The sequence below is a fragment of the Clarias gariepinus genome, chromosome 21 (assembly GCF_024256425.1).
Source record: "Clarias gariepinus isolate MV-2021 ecotype Netherlands chromosome 21, CGAR_prim_01v2, whole genome shotgun sequence".
Lineage (NCBI taxonomy): Eukaryota > Metazoa > Chordata > Actinopteri > Siluriformes > Clariidae > Clarias > Clarias gariepinus.
In genome coordinates, this window is record NC_071120.1 from 14,600,599 (window position 1) to 14,625,229 (window position 24,631).

The following is a 24,631-nucleotide window of genomic DNA, read 5'->3' on the forward strand; positions in this document are numbered from 1 at the left end:
GAGAGCCATAACCCCCCTATCCCACAAAAACCATACTGAAAGGAAGAGGACAGAAACCGAATCTGCGGCCGTTCGACTGCAGGCTTTGTCAGAGTGCATCCAGGTAAGTCATAATAGCCTCAGACTGTTCAGCGTCTCGCTTAGTCAATTCCCTGTGTGGGTTTGAACTCGGGTCCAGCACGCAGACGGTTCGGACCGTCACACCTGCACCGAGGCTCCTGGTGCCCTCTCAGTAACACGATATGCAATGAAAATCATCTTTTCTTTTTTTTTTCAATCTATCGTGTGTTCCAGTTTCAACACTGGGGACATCTGAAAAGGTAATGTGCAGGACAACCACAAAATTAAAACATTTCCTCCCACAGACCCGCTTATTTTTTTATAGTAGATTTTTATAGCTCCCCTTTCGGGCGGTCTCTCAAGACAGTACAAATCCCCTCCACTTTATTACTAAATTATAGAAATGCAAAAAAAATGTGAGATGCCAATAAAAAAATTCAAAAGTAGGACCTTTCAAAATTTTCTAACTGTAATTTTTATCATAAAGTCCTATGATACAGTCATCTAGTTAAGAGGTACATGTGCGTCTTCATGTAATGTGTGATTATTAGTTCTGTACCAGTTCTTGATTTCCATTAACACAGTTCTACTTGTTCATTTTAGCACATACAAGTATGCTGGAGTCATTATGTCCGTCGCCAATATGAAGCGCTGCTCGAGCGATTTAAATATTAATTTGATTTTAAACATCAGCCATAAAAACTCATGATGAACTATCAAAACTACCTCTCTGGTTTTAGAGAGAAAAATATAAAACCAGTCAAGTGTTCTCAAAAATTTTTTTTTTTTTTTTGTTGTTGTATTATTATTTACTTCTTTCTTTCTTTCTTTATTTATTTATTTTAGAGGGAAGAGGGTGGACTCAACAGTTCTGGCAGCCGATTTTAATATCGTTTTGGCACTTGCAGTTATGGAGTGGGGTATGACCACTTTGGAGAATGCATTTGAGAATTAGCACATTAAAAGTGTGTTACCAACACACCCCGCAACAGCTCTTCTACTTGGAATTCAGAAATTGAGTCATCATAGTGGTGTTGATTATTTTAAATGGTGCCAACAGTGGAGAGAAATACGCCAAATGAGAGGCTGATTACGGACGTCAATAACTCATGCAGAGCTTTTTTGGCTAATCTTTTTTTTTTTTTTTTTTGGAGGGCTTTTTTTTGGGTGGGGGGGTTCATGTGTGCTCCTTTTGAGTTGAGTGATGCTGCACTGCCACCTTCTGGTATTCATCAAAAGTGGAGATTTGTCAACATGCACTCAACCTTTGTAGAGATTTATGAAAATGGAGCGGCTCTCTTCTCCATTTATTTAATGATGTAGTTCTATTAAATGCGTCAATTATTAATAATTATTTAGATTAAAAAAATAGTTTATTAGTGATTTTTCATATATATATATATATATATATATATATATATATATATATATATATTATTATATTATTATTATTATTATTCATAGGAAGGTCATGGTCAGTCCTGCATGCCCTTGTTAATTGTAGTGCTTACTGACAACTTACCTAACCTGAGAAAGTGTGACACTGAAGGAAACACTGTGAGGTCTAACACATGCACACACACACACACACACACACACAAACATGCACCATGACACATTTGTTCCTCCCAACCTCTCTCTCTTTCTCTCTTTCTCTTTTTCTTGGATGGGTTTATTTTATCTAAATGCAAAGCAGGTGAGGGCTGCTCCAGTTTCCTGTAGCAACAGCTCTCTTGTCCTAGCTCTCCCACTGATAAGAGCCCTACTTTACCCCACATGAAAGCACCGGGTATCATTTTCTTACCTCCTCCTTCCAATAAAGCCCCCACAGCCAGAACACACACACACACACATCCGTGCAGCGCTCCTATTCCCCATGCACAATACCTGCTCTATTTGCTCCCAATTCAGGGCCAAATTGCGGCTAAAGTTACAGCAAATTTGTTTGGAGGAAGAGTTGGTGAGGCTTGGCCACTCCAGGGAGCAGCGGGGTTCAGGGTGGGGAGATCTGGCATGAAGCAGCCTCTCTGAACCCGACACCGCCGCTGCCCACAACGGGCCACTTTCACACGGCACGGATGGGTGTCAGCGTGCTCGGCTTACAGGTGTTCAGAGAGGGGAGGAAGAGTGTGTCCCTTTTGGATAAGTATACACACAAACTCAGGCTTTGTAATTGTTGGAGGTTGTGTGGTCATGAATGGCTGGCACTTTATCACCGTGTGTGTGTGTGTGTACATCCACCTAAGAGGGTACTCCAACTCAGACAAGAGGCACAAGGGTTTCTGACACACCACCGCAAATGTGCAGTAAAAGTTCTCGACTCTGCAAGTGTTGCTGGAAACAAAACAAAAACAGCAGATACAACAAAGCGGCAACCTATAAAATCATACAGCCGTGGCAAAGGCGCCGACCTAGAAACACCAGCATAGCAGATCGCAGAGCTCGTTTCACCGCACAGCCATTTTCATGTGCGTAGTGCGGGTGTTTCTTTTTGCTGCGGCTAAACCTTTTCACATGGGAGATGCTAGGAATTGTGCGAAACCTGGAGAACACGCTTTGTGCTTTTTAAATCAAAATTTGGCACAGCTATAAAATCCAGTGTTTTTTTTTTTTATATTTTATTTTTAAATGTGGAACATCAAAATGAAACATGAAATCTTTTGTGCAGAAACATTAAGACTAGAAAGTGATATAACCATGATATTTAGCATTAAGGCTGGAGGATATGACTATATGAGAATAAATCAGATTGCCATATGATTTTAGAGACAATTAAAATCCTAAATACCCATCAACACTGATTTTTTTGCCTCAACTTTGTTTTTAAACGATCTGATCTGATTTTTTTATTATTATTAAAATCATCAATAAAAATCTGAAATTTAATCCTCAGATTTTTATGCCTCACCCACCTAATTAAAATACGTTTCCTATATCAGCATTTCAGCTGTAAAAACTGTATAAAGTGTGTTAAGGTAAATGTCTGAATATTAAGCTAGAAGTTTTATTCTGATTTCCTGAACGTTGTGATGCATAAGGTGAAAATCCCTAAAAAGTATTGTAGAATTCTTCTTTTTATTATTATTTTTTTGTCATATCACAGCCCAACCCCCCCCCCCCTCCCCCCTTGCAATTTTTAGACATTTAGTCAAAAGCAGACCCGCGGTGAAGACGAAATCTTCGGTTCACCACGCAAACGTTTTTGTTAAATATCAACTAAACTTCAGCGAAGAAGCAGGTGTGACCTCATGTTTTTTAGCATACTCTCTTGACATTTCTCTCTTTGGCATTTTCATTCATGTATTTTCCCCCCAACAGCCGAGAAAGCGTCGTCGAAAAATGTTGGACCTAAATGTTAACAGATCGATGCAGACAGCCGCTTCTAAACTGTAGCAAAATTAAAACGTGTCAAGCGGCAAATGTTAACGGTCGACAAGGCAGTCCTTAAATACACGTTAACGCTGCGATAGACAGATCCTGACGCATTTCATGCGATGCCACAGAGCAGGATTAGCACGACTGTCCTGTTAGCGTTCAGTCACGCGGCGCGCTTAAGAGAAGGTGTCCTTTAAGCGACAGCTCAGCCTGTCCAATTATGCTTCCTGTACAGTGTGTAGGGAGAGTTTTCGAGAGACAGCCTGCACCCTGACTGTATGCAGATAAATACACAGTTTCACTGGTGAGTTCGGAAACGTTGTGATCTGAACAAGCAGGAAATGGTGATATGAGTGAAAGCTGGGGACAAAAGCTGTTGGATCGCTCTTCTAAAACCCTGCACACTTTATTTCACTCCGCATGGCGGGCCAGTACCTCAAGGCTTGTAAGAGTCTATGTGTGTATATGTGTGTATATATATATATAAATAAATATATAAGGGTCCTTACAATGAAGGCACAGATGCTCCTCTGAGGAGACTCCCACTCGAAGCAGCTGTTGATGTAGCAGCCAGTGTTAATGAGGAACATGATGCAGCGCCTCACTCGGTTAAAGTTCTGCAGGAGCAACTGAGGAAGATAGACACCTGTCAGACATGTGGTACATGCCAACCTTTTTGACAAAGACAAACAAACAAGGCAAAAACATTTCCAGGCAATCTAGAGCCGGTCCATATTGAAGCAATGATCTGTGTGGAAGAAAATGCCGGGCAAAGCAGAGATATATCTAATATCTAATATCATGACATAAAGTGGAGCGCAGTTGTTTTTTTAACCATTTTTAAAAAAATATTGTGACATGTGTTATTTTAAAATGTACTAACATATAACTAACTTTATCAATATTTCATGTACAGAACATCCTGGTCTGTCTTTGCCTTACAAATTAAACCTGACCATAAAATCTATTCTTTTTTATAAGGAAATGCTGGATAGGTAAGTGGAATTCCTGCACATTTATAAATGCAAAGTAATCTGATAACCATGGTATAAAGTATTTCAAAAGCAAACAGTATTAGAAATAATCTTGTGGGAAATATAACAGCTGTAGATCATGTACTGTAACTTTAGATACTTCTGTAGCAGGAGCTCAGGTTATCCGTGTGATTATGATTATCAGAAAAAGTGGCTACAAGAAGCAGCACCAAAAAACATAACCTTTTTTTTTTTACAATCATAAACTTACTATTTAAACAGTTTTAAACCACAAGTAGGCACTGGTTAATAAGTAATAGTGTGCAATAATGCTTTTCATGATATCTATATAATAATAGCCAAATAGTTCACATCATCAAAAAAAAAAACTTCCAGTTTTCTAATCATTTTTTTGTCATAACGATCACCTTTATGTGCAGTGAATGAGACAGGAACGTGATGGGCGTTGCGTTTCCCCGCTTATCGACAAACAGTCTGAGACATGCTGTATAAACAGTGTTCGGTGTTAAGTAGTTATAAATCTGATATGAATTGTTACGGAGAAAACAAATTAATGAACTCATTATGGCATGCAAAACAAATTGCGAAGCAGAAGATAAGTGTATTTTGGCAATTGTCACGTTGCCATTCGCATCAGGGCATCTGGCATGCAAAATGAGGTAAATAAACGGAAACAATCGAGCCACACTTTGAAGTCCCAGACGAGTTTTGGCAAATATTCAGAGACTGGAAAAGCACTATTGTCCCATGGTATTGTCATCTAGGAAAACTACCAGAAAACTGCACCAAGTCGGAATGGCTTTTCAATCACACCGAGAACCCAGCCAAGAGAGAACAAGAGGGCAGCTTATACCATTTTATATATTATATTATATTATATTATATTATATTATATTATATTATATTATATTATATTATATTATATTATATTATAGAGACATAAAAGAGGACGATGCTGCCTTTTTCTTTTTAACAATACAGCATTATTCATAATTCCGAATTAGCCTGAACTCTCCATAATTGTTGTTGTCTGGTGTCACTAGCAAGATGAAACGCATGCAGTCGCATAATGGCTACGACGCCACAAAGCTTTGATCATTGCAAATATCTGCATTTACTTTGTCGCACTCTCAGACCGAGACTCTCTACCTTTTAACTCGGCTTTATCTTGCGAGCTTTTCGGCTGAGCGCGCAGGTGCAAATGAGAGGTGAAATAAGTCACAAAAGTAGTGAGAAGTAAAGTACGGTACATAACGCAATACTGTTATACTGTATGACAGGAAGGAGAATACAAAAGAACAGCAAGAGAACTAAGATGTCAACTCATATGTTAAGTTAAAAGAAAGTTTGTACGCTGTTTGCTGGAACAGTTTTTACGTGAACGTGAGCGGGTTTTTTTTTTTTTTTTTGGAAACATGTCAAAGTGCAGAGTCTGCAGTTTTTCAGTGCTGCTCAGGATCCTTGGACGGTGCCGAAAATTGTGTGTGAGTGTGCGTGTGTGTGTCACTGACAGGTCTGATTTGGGACAGCCCCTCCGATTCAGCCCTTTGTCCGAGGGGGACACATTGAGCAGGCCGACAATGAGGTGCATTGCTGCGGTGCCACCGAGGGCCAAACTAAAGGATGGCCAATCTACTTATGCACTCCCACAACTGACAGCATGACATTTCTATTCACCAGCTCCAGAGGAGAGGGAGAGAAAGAGAGAGAGAGAGAAAGAGAGAGAAAGAGACACTGCTATCTATAATGTGTATCATCCACACATCACTCTTTGATTATCACTGTGGTTAACGACATGAAACGATTTGGATACCTGTTTGGAAACTCGAGGTTCTTCTTCGATGTATTTCTGCTCGATGGGTATCAGCGTCCTGAGTCCCGCTTTAACCTACACACACACACGTCAGGTTATAACCAGATCCCTTTTTACTTCACAATCACATTCAAATGGCGTTTCATACACCATCAGTACAATAATGCTGATTGGCTACTCTTCCTCCATTTCACACGCTCAATGCCACACAGTCATGTGCTGCTCTCTCGCTTGCCACCTAAAATGGCCGCCACAACACACACGCACACACACGCACGCACGCGGGCGCGCACACACACACACACACACATCGACACACACTCACAGAGACACCCACAAACAAAAGCCTAAGAAGAGAGAAGCCTTGGGTAATTAAAGAGAAAACGAGGATGAAGGGGACAGCCAGTGTTCAAACGACAGGAATGGCCATGTTGAAGCGAGCAAACAGAAAAAAAAGAGAGAGAGAGAGAGAGATTGTGGGAGGGGGATGAGTAAGAAAAAGAGAGAGGGACTTACAGCATTATAAATCACGTCTATTTCGAGAAAGATGACCCCTTTTGTTGGCCCTGTCAGCTCCTTGCTTTTCAAGGCGTAAGCTTTCCGTTCACCATTTTGGATCTGTGGGAGAGGGACATGACAGCCGTCTGTCTGGCAATACCCAGCTGAATACACTCGCCACGTGACCTTTGACCCCCAGCTGCTGCATCTGACAGAGAGCCCAAAACAACTGTGGCGGCTCTGACAAGTACCTGTTCATTACGCCCCGACCACTGTCAGCCACAAATTAACTATCCTGGGGGATCAGCCTGGGAGCACACATTATGCTCTCTGGCTTTTTTTTTTTTTTTTTTTCCCTTTCATTCTTTTTTCATGATGATTTTTTTTTTTTTTTTTTTTTTAGGGGCTAGTATTATATCATACTCTTCAGAGCAGACTAAAAATCTCAGTGAGACTTGTTGTAGATTCTACCATATTAGTGAGTACTCTTTTTATTATTATTATTATTATTATTATTATTATTAATTCAGTAATGTATGCAGAGTGAAGAGACTTAGGACTCACACTTAGCAGCGGAATAGCAACTTTGCCCAGGAAGTCAGCGCTTCGGTCCCGATCTTCGTCATAGACCGTAACTTCCAGCACGGAGTGGATGTCTTTCACGTTGCTGATTGAAAGAGAAAGCCGAGCCGCGGTGGGAATGGAAAAAGAAGTCATTGACTAATATTAAACATTCAAGAATATCTTTGAAATCATGGATTAAAAAAAAAAAATACATTTATTTAAAGCCATGGTGACAGGCTCCATTGTGCGAGGGTTAAAAAAAGATGCAGCGATTCTCCCTGTGAAATGCTATCTTTGAAAAGTAGGCTAAAGACTGGAGGAAAATGAGGTTATTCTTAAAGAGACGGGCACTCCAAGGAGAGGCTAGATTACCCAGCTTTCTATGGGAATTCACAAATGAATTTCCAGCCGGGCAGATTGAAAGATTATGAAAAAACATCCACGGAACAACCTCTAAATTCCAAACTAATATGAGAAATTATGTATGGCACATTACTGTATTGTACAATAATTGCACTTGCAACGGGAGTCTAATTTCATCCTTAGGTTAATCTTTGTCCTTAAGGGGGAAAAAAAATGTACTTATATCTAACAACTCCATGTAGAGCTACAGGCATGAAACAGGAATTAATATGAGACTTTAAATCTACTTCGGCTCTTAATTGTCATATTTGTATTTAGATGCAACAATTCGATTTTAAATATAGAACAAATTTTTGATGATGTGTGATACTGTAATATTTTAGGAGACGCAATGTTTAAATACATTTATTAATCCACGACTGGAGAAGAAGAAGAAAACTTTTCGTTTGTAATTGAATTTATCTTATTAAAATATATACTGTAGTGTATCTTACAGAAACTCACAATGTGAATACTTTGTTCCACTCTGGGTTGAGGTTCTTGTACACGGTGTGTGTCTGTAAACGGTCATTGCTGAGCTCCACGACACAGAAGGGGTCACTCTTGCCTGTCAGGGACACACACACACACACACACATCGACTTTATCAACTTCCGACTGGCGTAATCTACTGGCTGATGCATTGCAAAACTCTCACTGCCTGATAAAACTGGGGCAGGCTGGGCCGAGGGGCTGAATTACACCTGCCGTCAGCCTAAAAACACTTGATTATCATCACTGCTCTGATTTGATGTATTCATTTAGGCCTGTCTGTAGTGTCAGCGCTTCGTGTCCCACAGACGTACTGAGTTACACATAGGTAGATAAGAGCCTCAGCGCCGGCGCTGCCCATGGCCTTAAAACTGATATTTCACACACACACACACACAATTTTATACACCCTATCACAGACACACCTGGTCATCCGCAGTGGTCTGATAAAGAAAGATATAACAGGCAGCACTTTATAATGACGAAAAAGAATAATTCCCTTAAAAAAACAGCTGATCGTGAAACCTCTCAAATATTAACAAGCCATCTGAGAGCGTTTTTATTAGACGTGAACAAACAATACTTTAACACAGTGAGCCAGAAGACATGACGTATTCCCGAAACAATATTTTTTTATTCCTTAAAAAAAAAAAAAAAATCACTAATAATCATAATATTACAACAAAGTGAAAGAATGTGTTGTGTATTAATTCATAGATTGCCATTGATCTGCGAGAGCTGATAAAAACGGTGCCACGAAAGCAGGACATTTACGTTGACATGCAGAATAAATGTCACCGTGATCAATGCAAAGTCCTGGCTGTCACAAGCCCTATCGGTTTCACGAACTCATCGATCGGCCGCCGCTGGAGAGAAAGTTCATATCTGTAATAAATGCAGAGAATAAAACCGATGCGATGTCCTTTATACTGTGCCGCAGCTGAAAATAAGCTCTATAATTAGTCTCATTAGTTTGTTTGCATGTTGTTGGTTTAAGGTTTATTCAGATTATTAATACACATGCGACATCGTGAAATTTCTTCATTTCCTAAACATCTGGGTAGTATTTGATATAATACTTGCACTGAAAAAAAGGGAAATGATCATGCCCTACAAATAACCTGAATAAATTAGAAATGTGTGAATCGAGCTCTTCTAGACATTTCGAAATGTTTGTACACACGCACTGATTTTTTTTTCTGTCTAAACTGAGCCGTCGTCTCGGCATCGTTCGGCGTTTAGTGTGGATGCTTAAACGAATGCAAACTGATAGGCAGAAAAATGGCGAGACAAACTCCATATCCTGCGTGGTCCCTGCTATGACACGCGGTTGTCCCAGGCGACGAACTTTGACCTTGTTTGTGAGGTGGCTGTCTGAGCACATTTCACGCTTTGCCTCGGATGAAACTATGACGCTCCAGGTGTGGTCGGCGCGACACACCGCGTGCGGGTTAATTTCGGCCCGGCAGCTGAGATGACTTCCAGCTTGTTTTTGGCTCTAATCTGACGTGCAAATATATACGACGGAGTAATTACATTTTTCCCGGCTCAAATGAAATCCACGGAACGTACATGGTAGTCCTTATGACTGCCACTTTGCATATATTATATATTGTATTATATAATTGTCGTTACACGGTGGGTGATTTTTAAACAGAGTTGGACGTATGATCGACGCTCACGAGCAGGAGCATCACTGAATGGAGCTCCTTCTGCCTAAACACTGTTGGTTTTACACACTCTGCCCATTTATTCCTGCTGGTTTGGAGTGGAGGTACTCCAGATAAATGCCTCAATTAATTACACCGAAGAACAGACCGAGTGAGAAGAGCAGACCAGCCTGTTGTACACTGGAGTGCAAGTGAGGTAAAAACAGAGCATGAGAATAGGTTCAGATCTCCTTCAAATCCTCTCTCTCTCTCTCTCTCTCTCTCTCTTGCTCTGAGCTCTCTATTAGAGGAGGCACTGTTCCATGTCCTGTAACCCTGTGCCACGGCCGATTGAGACAGCGGGGGCCCTGGGAGGGCCATGCCTCTTCGAGGAACTTGTGTGCGGCGGCTTTATGGCGGGAAAGCAGTGTGAAATCAGAGCTCCTCAGGCAGCCTCAAGCTCTCCTGGGAAGAACCGACCGGGCTGTGAGGTCTACGTAACAGCCGGACCTCCAGATCGCTGAACTGTCACAGAGAGCAGCGTGTGTGCATGTGTGTGTGTGTGTGTGTGTGTGTGTTGGAAGGGTTCCTACCATCGAGCATGTCTTAATTAAAGATGGCTAGAGAAGCAGAACAGACAGACTGCTGAAGAGGTGAAGAGTGTAAAGCATTCAGGATACGACAGCTATTATCTTTTTCTTCCTTCCCTTCATTATCTGTTTAGAAATGCACGTCTCCTTGCGCTCCTTTTCCACTTGGAGTAATAAAAACAGAAGATATAGTCGAGATAGACGGCACGGAGAAACCTTAGAATTTGCGGTTTTACCGGACTAAGCTACAGAACACACTTTTCAATCTCACCTCGTTTTATCTTTGAAGAAATATTAGAATGTAAACGTATATAATATATAAACTTACACATCATATAAATATATTCAGATATATAAAAATGACATTTAAAACATTAATATATTTATGATATAAAAAAAAGAAAAAAAAAAGCATGAGGAAAAAAAAAGAAAAAACGTGTAATTCCTTAAACAACAATAAAAAAAAATCTTCCAGGACATAGGGCAGAAAAAAACCTTGCAGAAATAGCTTCATTTAAATATAACCTACTCGGACTGAAAAATGATTTAAGCAAGGAGGTCATGCAGTTTCAAGGGATTTGGTAATGTTCTTTTCCTTGTCTTTAAGAAAAGAAAGAAGAAGAAGAGAAAAAAACATGCAGCTGTACATTTGGTTTGTTGGTACAGAGGAAAAAATAGATGGTTGCTGCTAAGTGTTTTTGTTAATGGCCCTGTCTGTTGTACTCCAAATAAAAAACGGTGCTCTGCGTCGACTGCCATCTCTTTTCAGCTTGTTAATACATACTGCCAGAAACTAGGCCTGTCCACGTAGACTTAATTAAAAGGAAGGATTAATGAACAGAAGCGTGGGAAAATATGTGTCAGACACATAACAGACAGATCCGAGCCTTCTGTATATTAGTACAGAGCAGGAAAGATTACAGTCTTGCCATCGCAATAGCTAATACTGTTTATATCAGTCACCGGAGAGAAGCGGAACTCGTTCTTGAGATCTGAGATCCCTGTGCGTGTGTGTGTGTGTGTGTGTGTGTGTGTGTGTGTGTGTGTGTGTGTGTGTGTTTTCCTGGAACTCTCCTCACCTGTAACATCAGCTGCCATCAGTCCCTCTGCCCGGATGACTTTCACCTGCACTACACCAACGTCTTTAATGTTGTGAAAGGATCTCAGCAGACTCTGGAGGGGTCACAGGGCATCAACTGGTTAATCATGACAGCCTGAGCTCCTCCTGAAACTTTACCCACGTAAACTGTCTTCCACACGCAGCGGTTCATCAAGTTTTATTACAGACAAAATCAGCCATTTAATGAAAAATAAATTAATTCAATAAAACTGGGAAAAAAATATATATATATAAATAAATATATAAATATAATAAAGTAAATAATATCCGTTTTTATATAAAGTATGTATAATAATAATAATTATTATTATTATTATTATTATTATTAATAATAATAATAATAATAATAATAAAATTAATAATAATAAATCTCGAAAGACCTGAAACAGTCACATTTAATCTTACCTTTAATAGAAAATTTAAAATGTATCAAAAACTCATCTTACAATTAACGCCACCTTTGTAAAATCATGCATGTTTCCATTTTAAACATACGTTCAAGCAAGCGTTTAAGAACTCTCAGCTATCACTTCCTGTATCGTTGGAGAATAAATACGCTGTGACTCTAAGGTCTTTATCCATTCATTAACACCAAGAAGATTAGAGAATGCAAAGATGATGTGTAGCGACCCTTATAAACCCAGAAAAGTTTTTTAAAAGCTGCATGCCTGAAAAAGAAAACATATTCACTGTTAGAGCAATGATGTAAAAGTTTATAACAACTGTATTGAAGCTGCCTGCAAGAGGAAGCAAGTACACTTTGCTCCCACACACAGTGAAGAGGATGGTTAGGCACACACACACAAAAAAATAATAAATCCTAGAATGTTTCCACAGTTGAAGATTTGCAAAAGATGGTAGCGCTTTTTATGGGTCACCAAGTCAGTATCTACAATTAGATGCCACCTCCATGCCAACCGACTTGCCCTGGTGTTCGCTAGATGCTACCGGATCCGTGTGTGGGACTGGGTTCTGTGTTGAGATGAGGCAAAAAATAGAGCGCTTTTGGAAACATGCACTCGCAGTGGGTTTGGTGTGAAACAAACGATGGTTGAACAGAAAACAACCTAATCCCAACTGCTTAGCATGGCGGAGGATCTGTGGTGTGGGTACAGGGCTGTTTTTGTTTTTTTTTTCTTTCTCCAAATGCCCTGGGAAACTTGGCATCACGAAGTCCATAAAGTACCAGAGATTTGGAATGAAAATCTTTCTGCCTCTGGCTAGAAGTTTTCGCTGGGTTGTGGTTTGGATCCAGGGCTGAAAATTTCAGTTGAGAAATTCACACAAAACGGTTTAAAGGCAGAGTCCACAGGAGAGGAGCTAGAACGTTCTGGGATCTGGAGAGATCTCTTTTATCGCTCGTTTTTTCCTATTAAGCAGGACAAGATGCTGCAATAAAAGGAGACTGCAAAAAATGACAATACTGATGTGTTTTTGTTCATTCCTATTTATTTTCCGAGTCAAATTTACTTGTATAAAATGTTACACGTCTCACACGTGTTCGCTGTGAGATGACTGGTCTTAAAATTCATTCTAATTAAAAGACGTTTAACACAAATTCAGAATTTCTTTACACCTTTTACCAGGGTGCCAATAATTCTTGCGGTATAATTCCAGCCCTATGTCGATGTATCTATGCGCTGTCAAATATCGGCTGTTTTGTAACAGAGCGAGTCTATTGAAGCCACCTACATCTATCCTTCCATCTATCAATCATGACCCCATCCTGTTCCTCCTAGTCCATTAGACGCCACTGCAAATGACAGACTTTGAAAGGGTTAAACTGTTCAAAGCCAAGCGTCTTTAAGACTTATGATTTATGAGAGGGCTAATAGCACTGGTCCAGATAAAAGCCATTCATTCAGACAGCATAATGCGTCTTAACTGCTCCTTTGTGTGTCCATTGGAACATTAAGAGGGCTGACATGTAGTGATGAAATAAGTGCTGAATCGTGCACAAGTAGCATGTTAGAGAGAGTCAGAACGCTTACTAGTGTGTGTGTGTGTGTGTGTGTGTGTGTGTGTGTGTGCATGTGCATACATGTGCGTGTCTTTGGAACACGGCTACATGGTAACTTTACATCCAGTTGAAATGATTTTTCTCCTCTCTCTCTCTCTTTCTCTCTCTCTCTCTATATATATATATATATATATATATATATAAATGAAAACTATACACAGCCATCACAGCAATTTAACGATCCAAAAGTTAAGAGCATTCACGTACCAACTTGTATGTGCACAAAAAAGGCCATATCATATGGTTTGGCTTTTAAATCAGGGCAAACGTACTTCACTTCAATTTATTTCTCTGTCAGGCAATAACCTCCTCCAAACAGAGAGAGAGAGAGAGAGAGAGAGAGAGGAATAATAATAATCTGACTTTTTCAAGTCAAGCCTGGACTACAGATTTCATTCATTATAAACTCCAGCTGCTTAGACTCTTATGGCCGATATTATTGTCCGAAGCCTCTCTGATAGCAGACAAGAAAATGAGGGAGAGGCTGCGGTGAAGGGAAATTCGCTTTTTCACATAACTTTAATACACAATTGCTCTTCAGATTGCTTGTTATTTATGATTATCATGGTGGGAAAAAAAAAAAAAAACTCAGATAGGCAGGTGCATTTCCATAGCAAAGGAATTTATTATCCTTCTATAGACCACTGAAGAGACGGGAAAACTCTTATAGGAGGACACAGGTTCAATCCGATTATGGGGTTATGTGGACATGGCGGAAGGTGGGACACACACACACACACACACACACACACACACACACACACACACACGCATACTCACATACACACACACAAACACAGAAGCGTGTTAGAAAGTGTGGACCTAAAGCTGGGGGAGGGGACGGTGGCGGGGCTGTGGCTTGACTGACAGCTTGTCACTGTGACGTCTTATTCCATCTCTGTTGTGGAGAAAATGAATGTCACCGTGCCGAGCCTTATGACTTGCTGTCATCTCGCAGCCGCTCACCTTTTATCAATGCTCTAAATAACATTTCAAGCCCACCGTCTCCTGCCGGACAATCCGGTCAGGGGACATTAAATCGGATGACTGTGAAATGTCATAATAAAAATGGAATGCTAACAGCTTCCCCCCTCCTTCACCTCACCCCTACTTTCCCTTCTTCGCTCTTTCCTTCTACTTCCTCTCTCTCTCTCTTTTTCTCTCTCTTTCTCCATCTCTCTTTCTCTCTCTCTCTCTCTCTCTCCCACACACCCACACTCCAGTGCATTTGTCCGCTCTCTGATTTTAAAGTGCGAGACAGGACGAGTGTGGAATTGGGTGCCACCACTTGAGCAGAGGTCACCCTGGCCCTGACGCCCATTAACGTCCATTAAACGCGAGTCCCCCACTCTCTCGCCTTCCCTTATTAAAATGCATAATTCCTGTCTGCTTACAACAACAGCCATGGAGCAAAGCTGCATCTTCTCTTATCAGCAAAAATACATATCAGAAAATATGGGCTCTTTACGGGGATCAACTTCCTGACTGTATGCATTCGTCGAGCATTTCCTCAAGGGGTAAAAGCTTGTTCTTAAAACAGATTTTTTAAAAATGGAGGGGTAAGTAATAGAGCAAAAATATCACAAGACCTACTGTACAATAAGCATATTTTTATACAAATACAACAAAATACAACATAAAAGTTTGCTCCAACGAATACTAAGATACAAAAGCCCACGTTCGATTATATTTTGATGTCTAGACAGATAGTTAGATAGCTTATTTAAATACCTGGCAAAGATCATTGCCATAAAAGCACTGATGGTACTCATGACTGTATATTAAATTTATTAATAAAATTATATTTGTCACATATTTGAAGAATAAATATAAAGAGAGATCAGATTTGATATGATCACATGCCTCACTAATACATAAACTGTACTTTTATTACGTATATGTGCAATTCCTTAATGTCTTAATATTCTATATTGTATGTTGTGCTTTTTTAAAACTGATGTTTAATAATAAATTGTTTTTTTTTTCATTATCTTGTACTTACTTAATGCTTTTAAAGCATTAAAAAACAAAATCAATTGTAAGTTATTTCATGCATAAAAATATTTTTAAAAATTCTTTTTTTAAGGGCTTTTATTATAATATAAAGCTTACATTGTCATATTGTTGCAAGCCTTCATTTTATAGCATTTTTTTTTTTATGTAATAGCCTTCAAAAAATTCCAAACAGCCAAAGAAAAATCATATGAAAACAAAATTGAAATTCTTTCAACAATAAAGAGGCTCCAGACTCTGGGCGAATCCTCAGGTGTGCTGTGTCTGTTCCACACTGAACCCTAAATGAAAGCGTCTGAGGTGTGACGTGACTGCAGGATGACAGGTGGAAAGCCTTTTAGCAGCAGACATCTTCATCCTGCTTCTAGGCCATTAATACGCGGTGATGAGGCACTCAGCCGCCCAGCCCCACTCATCCCATATGCAAACAGCTGAAAGTCATCTGATATGCCTTTGCCACTTTAATGATGTACGTGAAGCCACGGCGAAGCTGCATTAAGAGATTTAATTGCGTTTCGAGCTGGCGCGGCCACCCCAACCCCCCACATCTCCCCCCCCCCCCCTTCACGGCTGCAGACGGCTACAGTTTCTGCGGAGAGCATCTGTGGCTTCAAAGCATCCCCATCCACGTCAGTCTCTCCATCGCACCAACCCCCCTCCCAACTGTAAATGCTTTCTTTGCATGGTAGACATCACCGGTCGGTGTGTGTTCGGCTGCGTTAAGGCACTTTAATTCATATGGCCATCTGATTTTAATGTGATAGAAAGGTGGAATTGTGTTTGAAGCGCAGATCTCCCTACACCTTGGGATTTTCTCTGCAACCACAGAGAGATCTGTTTAAGCAGCATTGTGCAGCATTAACACTGGCACTTCATGTTATCTGCCCAACTAGATAAGGTACATCTTTATTAAATTCCTTACTCTGAAAGAGTGACAAGCAGAGAAAAGGGAATATGTTAATAGTGAGGACAAATTAGAGTCCCTATTTTAAATCCACTGTCCTCCCTCCCATCACTAGCCCAGCATATCTCCCCATCAGACTGCAGGCTAGGGTGCTAATGAATGCGTAGATGCAGCGAGAGAGGGCGGGAGGACGACAAAGGGGGAGAAAACTGAGCGCAAGAATGGGAATGAGGGAGTAAAAACGTCTATCCTATACCGGTTGGGAGGGGGGAGAAAAAACGAAAAGGTGAAATAGCTTTTCTTTTCATTTTGCACACCTACCCCTCCCCAGCTCCTCACCCATGGCCTGTCTCTCTCCTATTCTTGAACAGAGCTGGATTATTCCACCATTATCGGTCTAAGAGCTCCCCCCTGTGGGCGCGCAAGGACACCGCAGATGTGTTTAGCGCACAACTGCTAGCCTTTTATATTAAGTAATGTGGGTCAGCCACCTGCCGTTTGGCCTGCGCAACATTCGCGTTTGCGATCAAACACATCATACAAAACAACGTAGAGTTAAAGCAGAATTGAGAGCAGAAAATGCTTCCCATGCTCTTCATCCGGCGGTAGCTAGGACACCTAGCTAGAGGATTATGGTTGCCCTGTGAAAGCAACTGTGAGACAGAGCCTTTAAGCTGAAAAATTCAAGAGCTTCGTGTGTGCCATTATACCCAAGAGCAGATGCATCAGAGGCGGTTAGCAGCGTGATGTGCCCCTCTTTATTTCAACTCTGTCCCCTGCTTTTGGCATGTAAAGAGGTGGCAGAGAGCCGCAAATGGCAGCGAGCGAAGGGTTAACAGGCCACAAACAAAGCAACAGGCTGAGACTATTGTACAGGCTGGAGGGCTGCAGGGCCCTGGGGCCACAGAGGGCCAAAGGCCCTCACACAGGACAGTAGGCCCTTTCAGTTCGGGCCTTTCAACAGCAAACCCAGCATCAAAAGAGCCTGTCACAGCACTGTTTCTCCCCCTCTCCTCCAACACTCTCTACCCCAATCAGCTCCTCTCCTTCTCCCTCTCTTGCACTCCTCTGCTCTCCTCATCACTCTCTTCAGAGACCAAAGAGGCCCAAGGCTCTCCAGGCCTGAACCAATCTGCGGCCCCCAGAGGTTGAGCGCCTTTGAAAAGGAGGTCACATCATTGAGGTGCTGCCAGGTCTGAGAACTCGGCGCCAACAGGGACACAGTTCAACCCACAAGCAGAATACATAGAACAATATATATTAAACAGGGAGGATGATTCAGTATATTTAATGTGAACATATGGCATTCATTTCCATTTTAATATCACTGTTGAATTCCAAAATCTGATTGGTTAAGTGTTGATTAATTGTCTGGTACAGCAGCTCTGACAGTAGTGCTGACTGCAGGCCAAAAACACAGGTTTCTATTTATGCGCTTCTTCTAATATGCGACGTTGAAATGATAAAGCCTTCTTTAGTAAGGTTGATTTGTACATTTATGGAAGCTTGTTTCCTGTTTCTCTAACATCCCTAATTGTGTTTTATTACCAAGGCAGAAAAGAAAGGCTGGTGAGGAAACAGCTGTATTGTGGAAGTTATAAATGGATAAAAAGTACAAAACTTAAAAATGGTCAGCGTCGACTTCTGCTATAGGACAATCAACTACAGAGCGCTAACAGTAACTCCACTTTACGCTGGGCCACACGACCTGACCTGGGTGACCTGACGTCATTTTTCCATAACAGAGCATCTTTTATCCATGTTAACTCCATTTATTACAACTTATTTTCAACATGAAAAAAAAAATGAACACTTCCACCATCCATATTCCGTACAGTATCTCATATCACTGTATTCCTATAAGCGTAATTATTCTAACCTACTATACAGTAGTAGTTCAGGTCCAAACCTCTGTGAACACACTTCTGTGCAATTCAAATACATCTGCATTCTTAGGCGAGCTTGTTTAAACTTACATATCTGTGCAGAATCTCTCTCCTCTCATGCGGGTCGTCGAACATGTTGACAGAAAGGTCTGAGATGGAGACGGCAGCCGAAGCGGTCAGGGTGACCAGTAGCACCAGCATGCCCTCGCCCTCCTCCAGCGGCAGGTCCAGCTTGTGTGTGCACTCCTTAGACAGGAGAGAGAGATCCACCTGACACCTGGTACACACAAACACACACTGGTATTAATGGCATTATCATCTCCAGCACAAACATACTAGAAGCGGCCTGAGGCACATTACGAACCCACGATATAATAGGGTTCACGTTTTCCCAAGCACACAGACTGGGGACGAGATTCAAACCCCAGGCCCTGGACGTGTGAGGTGACAGTGCTAACTGATAAGCCTCGCTGCCACCTTTAAGGAACGTACTGGAGGATAAAATCAGAATTTTTAGAAATCAAACTTTAATGTAATCTTCAAGACTTCAGCAAACCCTGATGAGAAAGGACGAGAAAACCATATTACACTCTTATTCCCTATGTCCCGGCTCTGTCTCACTTCCTCCGTTGAATTGACAAGCTCATAGTCCTGCATAAGCACCTGACCTGGCAGGCCACGGTGTGTATAGTGTGTGTAATGAAAAGTTGAACCTAGCTGCAAGAGGACTTAATGTGACTATCAGTAACACACCAGATAGTCCGGCAAATGGACTGGAGAAGATGAGTATTTAAGGAGAGCAAGTGCAGCCAATTACGATTGTGGCAAGCGAACCCATTTAAACACGCCATGTCCGTGAATGGCAACGCGCACAGGGCGGAGTGTGGGAACGCGACAAGCTCCTCAGGAAAATCAGCTAGCTCGTTCCCTATTTCCCTTAGCCATTAGCCCGCTTGTCTCTCACACTTAGTGTCTGGGTATCAGGGTTAGAGGTATAGTATGTGTAGAACCATATTATTGTGCTTTAAAAGGCAGTTTAAAACCGGCAAACACTATCCGAGTCTATAAGTCTACAGCTTACTGAACTGATCTCATAGTCGTACACAAGATTAATCTGTTTCAATCTGTAAATCAAAAAACTGCTTTTATGCAGTTAATGAAAATAGCATTCATAATTCTGCATTTTATTGTCCACCCCACCCCTCATGTTCCCTGGCTCACATTTTACAACTGCTATGACAGTTTTATCTACAAGAAAATGCATCTCCTAAATGTATATATATATAAAATCTATAAATTCTGAAGCTTTTTCTGGAGTCAAACTGGAGAAACTCTAAGGGCATCATATTTTGGGACGACTAAAACCATTAAGGGCGTATTTTAAGTGACCAAAATGACTGTTAACTCCAGAATTTTTTTTTTTTTTAATTGCAATATCCTTTTGCTAATCAATAAATAAACAAACAAACAAAAAAACAAACAAACAAACAAACAAACAAATAAATAAATAAATTTGCTTAAATCTCCATGCCTAAAAATGATTTTAATGTAAAGGATAAATATACTGTTTAAAAGATAACTTAAAGAAAAATCCTGATCTTTGCTTTGATGTTTTTTAATGATCACGTGATATGATTTTGTCAGTTACTGATACAGTAGTGACTGTCAGATGATGAACACCTGTATCACCTCTGCAGGTTATAACTAACCTCCTGGCCTGTGTATGCTATTGAGTAAATAATAAGTGCTGCGTTAGAGACACAAAAAAACCTGACCCACCTGCCCATGAAGTCGTCTTTCTTGCCGGCGTCTCTGTCCCACACTGTGATGTCAATAAAGCCGCCTTCCTCATCGTACAAATGGAAATCAAACTGTTCCCTCCACTGTGGGTTCAATGTTTTGTGTATTGTCTGTGAGAAAATAAAAGACGTATGTCTTGTTTGTGTGTAAGGACAGCTGGGTCATATGAACACATATAACTGCAACATTGACCCTTTCATTACACGGTGTAACACGGACTTCGTTTGTCGTTAGAATGTGTTAGTCCTTAATTGCTTATGTTGTGAAAATATAGAATATGGCCATTATTCCCATTAAACTTTGCTTTTATGAATTGAAATTTAGAAATAAGCCTATTTTTTATGTACTGTAAAAACAAGCACATTTTATGTACATAAGGTCTGTTTAAAAATATATCAATCAAGACGTACATGTACTTACATGTAAATCATTTTCACATATCGGCCCTTAAAATATTGTCGTCTTGTCGTCAATACACACTATCATTCACAAACACCACTTGCACATCACAGGAACTCTGTAGCTGTGAGTTATTGCCACATCAGGACCCATACAGTCCTGACCTCACGCCGTTAAAGGAAGCCAGTGTTTCAGATAAGAAGCAGGCATGATCATGGCTTGGACGTACTGAGAAAACTATTTACCTTAATGGTATTCAAGCACGAGTAAAACGCGGCTATACTGTAAATGCATTAGTGTATCAAGTCAAGTCAAGTCAAGTCGCTTTTATTGTCACATCACGTTACTGGTACACTGGTACCGTACACGTGAGTGAAATTCTTATGTGCAAGCTACACAAGCAATAGTGGTGTACAATTATAAGAATAAATATACATATGGATAATACAGTAGTAAAATATTGTGCAAGTGTTATTAAAAAAATAATAATAAAAAAAAGTGAGCATAAGTATACACATATACACATACAGAATATACACACATATACACGTTTATATATATATATATATATATATATATATATATATATATACACATACATACATATATATACATATATCTACATATGCACATACACACATATGCATACATGTATATACCCATACACACACGATTGTGGGAGTGTGTCTACTTGTGTATAAATGTATAAGGAATGTCCGCAATGAATGTTGTGCAAAAAGGCAATTACGTGCAGTATGGAGTGCATAAAGTGGCTTAGTGACTATAAAGTGACATTGTGAAAGTGACAGTGTAGTGTCAGTGGAGACCTATTGGTCAGTGTTCAGTAGTCTGATGACCTGATGATAGAAGCTGTCCCTCAGCCTGCTGGTTCGGGACCGGATGCTTCCATACCTCCTGCCTGACGGGAGCAGTTTAAATCAGGGGAGTTTATAGAAATATAAAGTGTTCTGTTGTTCTGCACAATGGAAAGTCCCAGTTTGACTTGAACACCCTTTTTTTTCACTGATTAATTGGATTTATTAGCCTTAATCGAGCTAATCTGAAAGCTACACTGTCAGTTAAATGTTTTGAATGCATGGACTTGTTCTTTACGTCCTTTTACAGTAAATCCACTACTGCAAATTAAATAACGAAGAATGCAAAAGAAGCATAAAATCAAATACCTATTAATCAATTCTTAACATTTATGGATCTTTCCAGTTAGATCTAGAACACCACAAAATAAATTTTCAGAATTCACTTATTTCTTACTTAGAAATACTTAGAATATTTTTAGAGCAGCAGTGTCAAGTGGGCCGAATCACAAAATCAGTAAAGATACCAAGAACACATTAGGAACTATTAAATACGAATTAGAATCAGATATGTCTGGTATTTCTTCACTTTTCTTCAAGCAGAAAAAGGCCATTTTAGCTAAATCATTTATGAATTTCTAACTGTAAATGTGATCACATAAATATTGGTCCCCATTGCATTGAGCCCTTTAATTGGTCCTTTTTTGAGTCATGATTACAGATATAAATGATTTGCTTATTAATGAATAGATATGTGTTCTTGTTCAGTTCTTGTCAACCAGGTAATTTAAATTTAAAACATGTTTTTTTGTTTATTTTTGGTACGTTGAATTAGAACCTGTATCCAGCTGGATCTGACCCATAGGGCGCCTGCTTGACCCCTGCTCTAGAATATTTAAATAAAAACGTCCGTACAAGATGTTCACATCATTTTGACTAGAAGTGTAGCTATAAAAATTAAATGTTCTGTATAGATTAATGTAATTTAATTTTTTTTAAGATTAGTACAATACTGATATTTTTTTTTTTTTAAACTATGTAATAACAAATATGGCATTAGATAATTAAGTAAAATTAGTTGTTATTTAACATTCTGGAATAGTACTTGGAATAGTTCGGGAAAGCTCTTGCAAGACAGTATTGTCTTGTGCATTTGCAAAACCCTCTCAAGCACCATGATGAAACTGGCTCTTATAGAGACCAAAACAGTTCATTTTTAATGTTACAAGCCTCCAAAATCACTAATAAACAGCACCTCAGATTTAAAAAAAAATGTTGGCTATTATTTTAAGCCTATTTTTTAAGCATTTGCGAAAGATTCAGAAATATTTATCAGTCATTTATCAGTCAATACCTTGCTTTTGTACTTCTGGTGAGCCATTCTGAATTTGACATACGGGTCACTTAAGCCGTTAGCGTCCATCGGCTGGAGGTTACGACCCTCGATTAAACTGATGCTGACGATTCCTCTCCACAGCTGGGCTTTCCTGTGGACATCTGATAACCTCAGACTCTGGTACTGCCAATCCAACACACACACACACACACATATATATATATAAATATACTGTATGATTCCTCCTTCAAATCCTACACGTTCATATTCAGGAACATATAACCATGGTTCTTTACAAGAAATAGATGCAAAAGAAAATGCCATTGCCACAGCCAATCTGAGACGTATGTCAAATATCCAGACACATACAACACAAACAACAACCGTTCCATCACTAGCACTTCAATGTATTTCTGTAGCACAATGGTATCGAATATATCATGCTTTTCCACAGAGAGACAAGCAGCTTTTTAAGTCCAAACTGAGCTCTATAGTTGAACGTCTGTCTCCGGCTCTGCTAGGAAAGTATGCAATCAGCCATTATTAATCAAACACATTTATATAAAACAACTTAGTTTCTGTGCCTAATTTTGAGGCCTCATTAGCATGGCATTTGTTTGAAGTGCATTCCATTAAACTGTACAAACACTTCCCTGGAAAACACACAGCTTTGATGTTAGGAGCAAGCAGCTAATTCCTTTCTCTGCAGATATTAGCGTTTAACGTGCTGACTCTAGCAGAGGCACTGTAAACTCCCAATCTGTATTAGCTTCACTCCAGTAGCCAGAAAGCCAAGGAAGCATCCTGCCAAGAGCGAACTTAAGGATGCGGATCTTCTGCAAATGCTAATTACACATTTAAAAAAAAAAAAAAAAAAAAACAGACGAAGATTGCAATTATAACTATTTGTGTTGCAATAACTGTCGTTTAAATTGAGGTAGACACTCAAGCAAAAAAAAAAAAAAAGTCAGCAAAACCGTTTGTTTAAACATGATTTTTAGTTGTTGTTTTTTTTAATGTAAATTATGAGTAGATGAGCTGGCTGTGCTAACATTAGCGTTAGTTTAGAGAATGTTACAGCCTGCACTTTCTTGGGCGCTGATATTAAGGTTAGAATGAAAGTCTTAATTTCGGAGCTGCATCGTAATTACAAATCTTGCTTGGTTTGCATTTACTGAGTGCGCCGTTTACAGCATTTGCACTTCATAAAAGAGAGATGGGGTGTATAAATAGATACACAGGCACCCAGGAGTGAAGGGAGAGGTGTGGATGTACAGTAGTTAGCGTTAGCAATGTTCCGGTATTCCCGAGACCCACCCAACATGGCCCAATTTGGAGCTTCAAAGACCGGTTTCAGCAGGGTGTCGTTTCTCATTTCTCATTTTATTTTAAGTGAGGCCTAAACAGGAGGTGGGTAACTGCAGTGTAAAAGGAAAAAAAAAAAGCAGCTAGCACAGAGGTGATAAGCAGACCTAATTCAATAAACATTAATTACAGTCTAAAGCTGCATTTCAATGTTAAAATACTTACATCATAACAGAAAGAAACATTTTCTTTTTTCAAAAAGCAGGGTGCGTTCAAGGACGCCACATGCAGTTATACTGAGACAAGCCCCTAAAAGAGCGCATGCTTGCCCATTCACATCATTTAGACAACATTAACAATGAAAAAGAAATAAGAGTTCACACATGCATAAATCATTTTTAAGAAAAAACTCATGCTCTGCATGCTGCTGTAATAAAAAATAAAAAAAAAATAGAAGGATCAGCTTTACTTTCTTATTTGGTGAAAATATTAGTTGGTTAGTTGTACCTAAATACTCTTAATCATTTACTTATTACATTTTATTACAGTATTGATTATTTCTTTGCAGCCCTGAACAATGAAGTCTTTCCCAAAT

The 24,631-nt window shown here is 39.8% G+C and overlaps 1 protein-coding gene across 3 annotated transcripts in view; it reads right to left on the reverse strand.

Moving 5' to 3' along the window:
• The window catches only part of mctp1a (multiple C2 domains, transmembrane 1a), a 158,087-nt gene that overhangs the window by 40,427 nt on the left and 93,029 nt on the right, over positions 1–24,631 (reverse strand). For all 3 annotated transcript variants that reach the window (XM_053480893.1, XM_053480892.1, XM_053480894.1), the window contains 9 exons: positions 22,750–22,914; positions 20,161–20,291; positions 18,472–18,658; positions 11,518–11,611; positions 8,173–8,275; positions 7,306–7,408; positions 6,760–6,861; positions 6,244–6,318; positions 3,945–4,064 (listed from right to left, as the gene is read on the reverse strand). In XM_053480893.1, the coding sequence (XP_053336868.1) occupies positions 3,945–4,064; positions 6,244–6,318; positions 6,760–6,861; positions 7,306–7,408; positions 8,173–8,275; positions 11,518–11,611; positions 18,472–18,658; positions 20,161–20,291; positions 22,750–22,914 (1,080 nt within the window). The remainder of the gene's footprint in view (positions 1–3,944; positions 4,065–6,243; positions 6,319–6,759; positions 6,862–7,305; positions 7,409–8,172; positions 8,276–11,517; positions 11,612–18,471; positions 18,659–20,160; positions 20,292–22,749; positions 22,915–24,631) is intronic.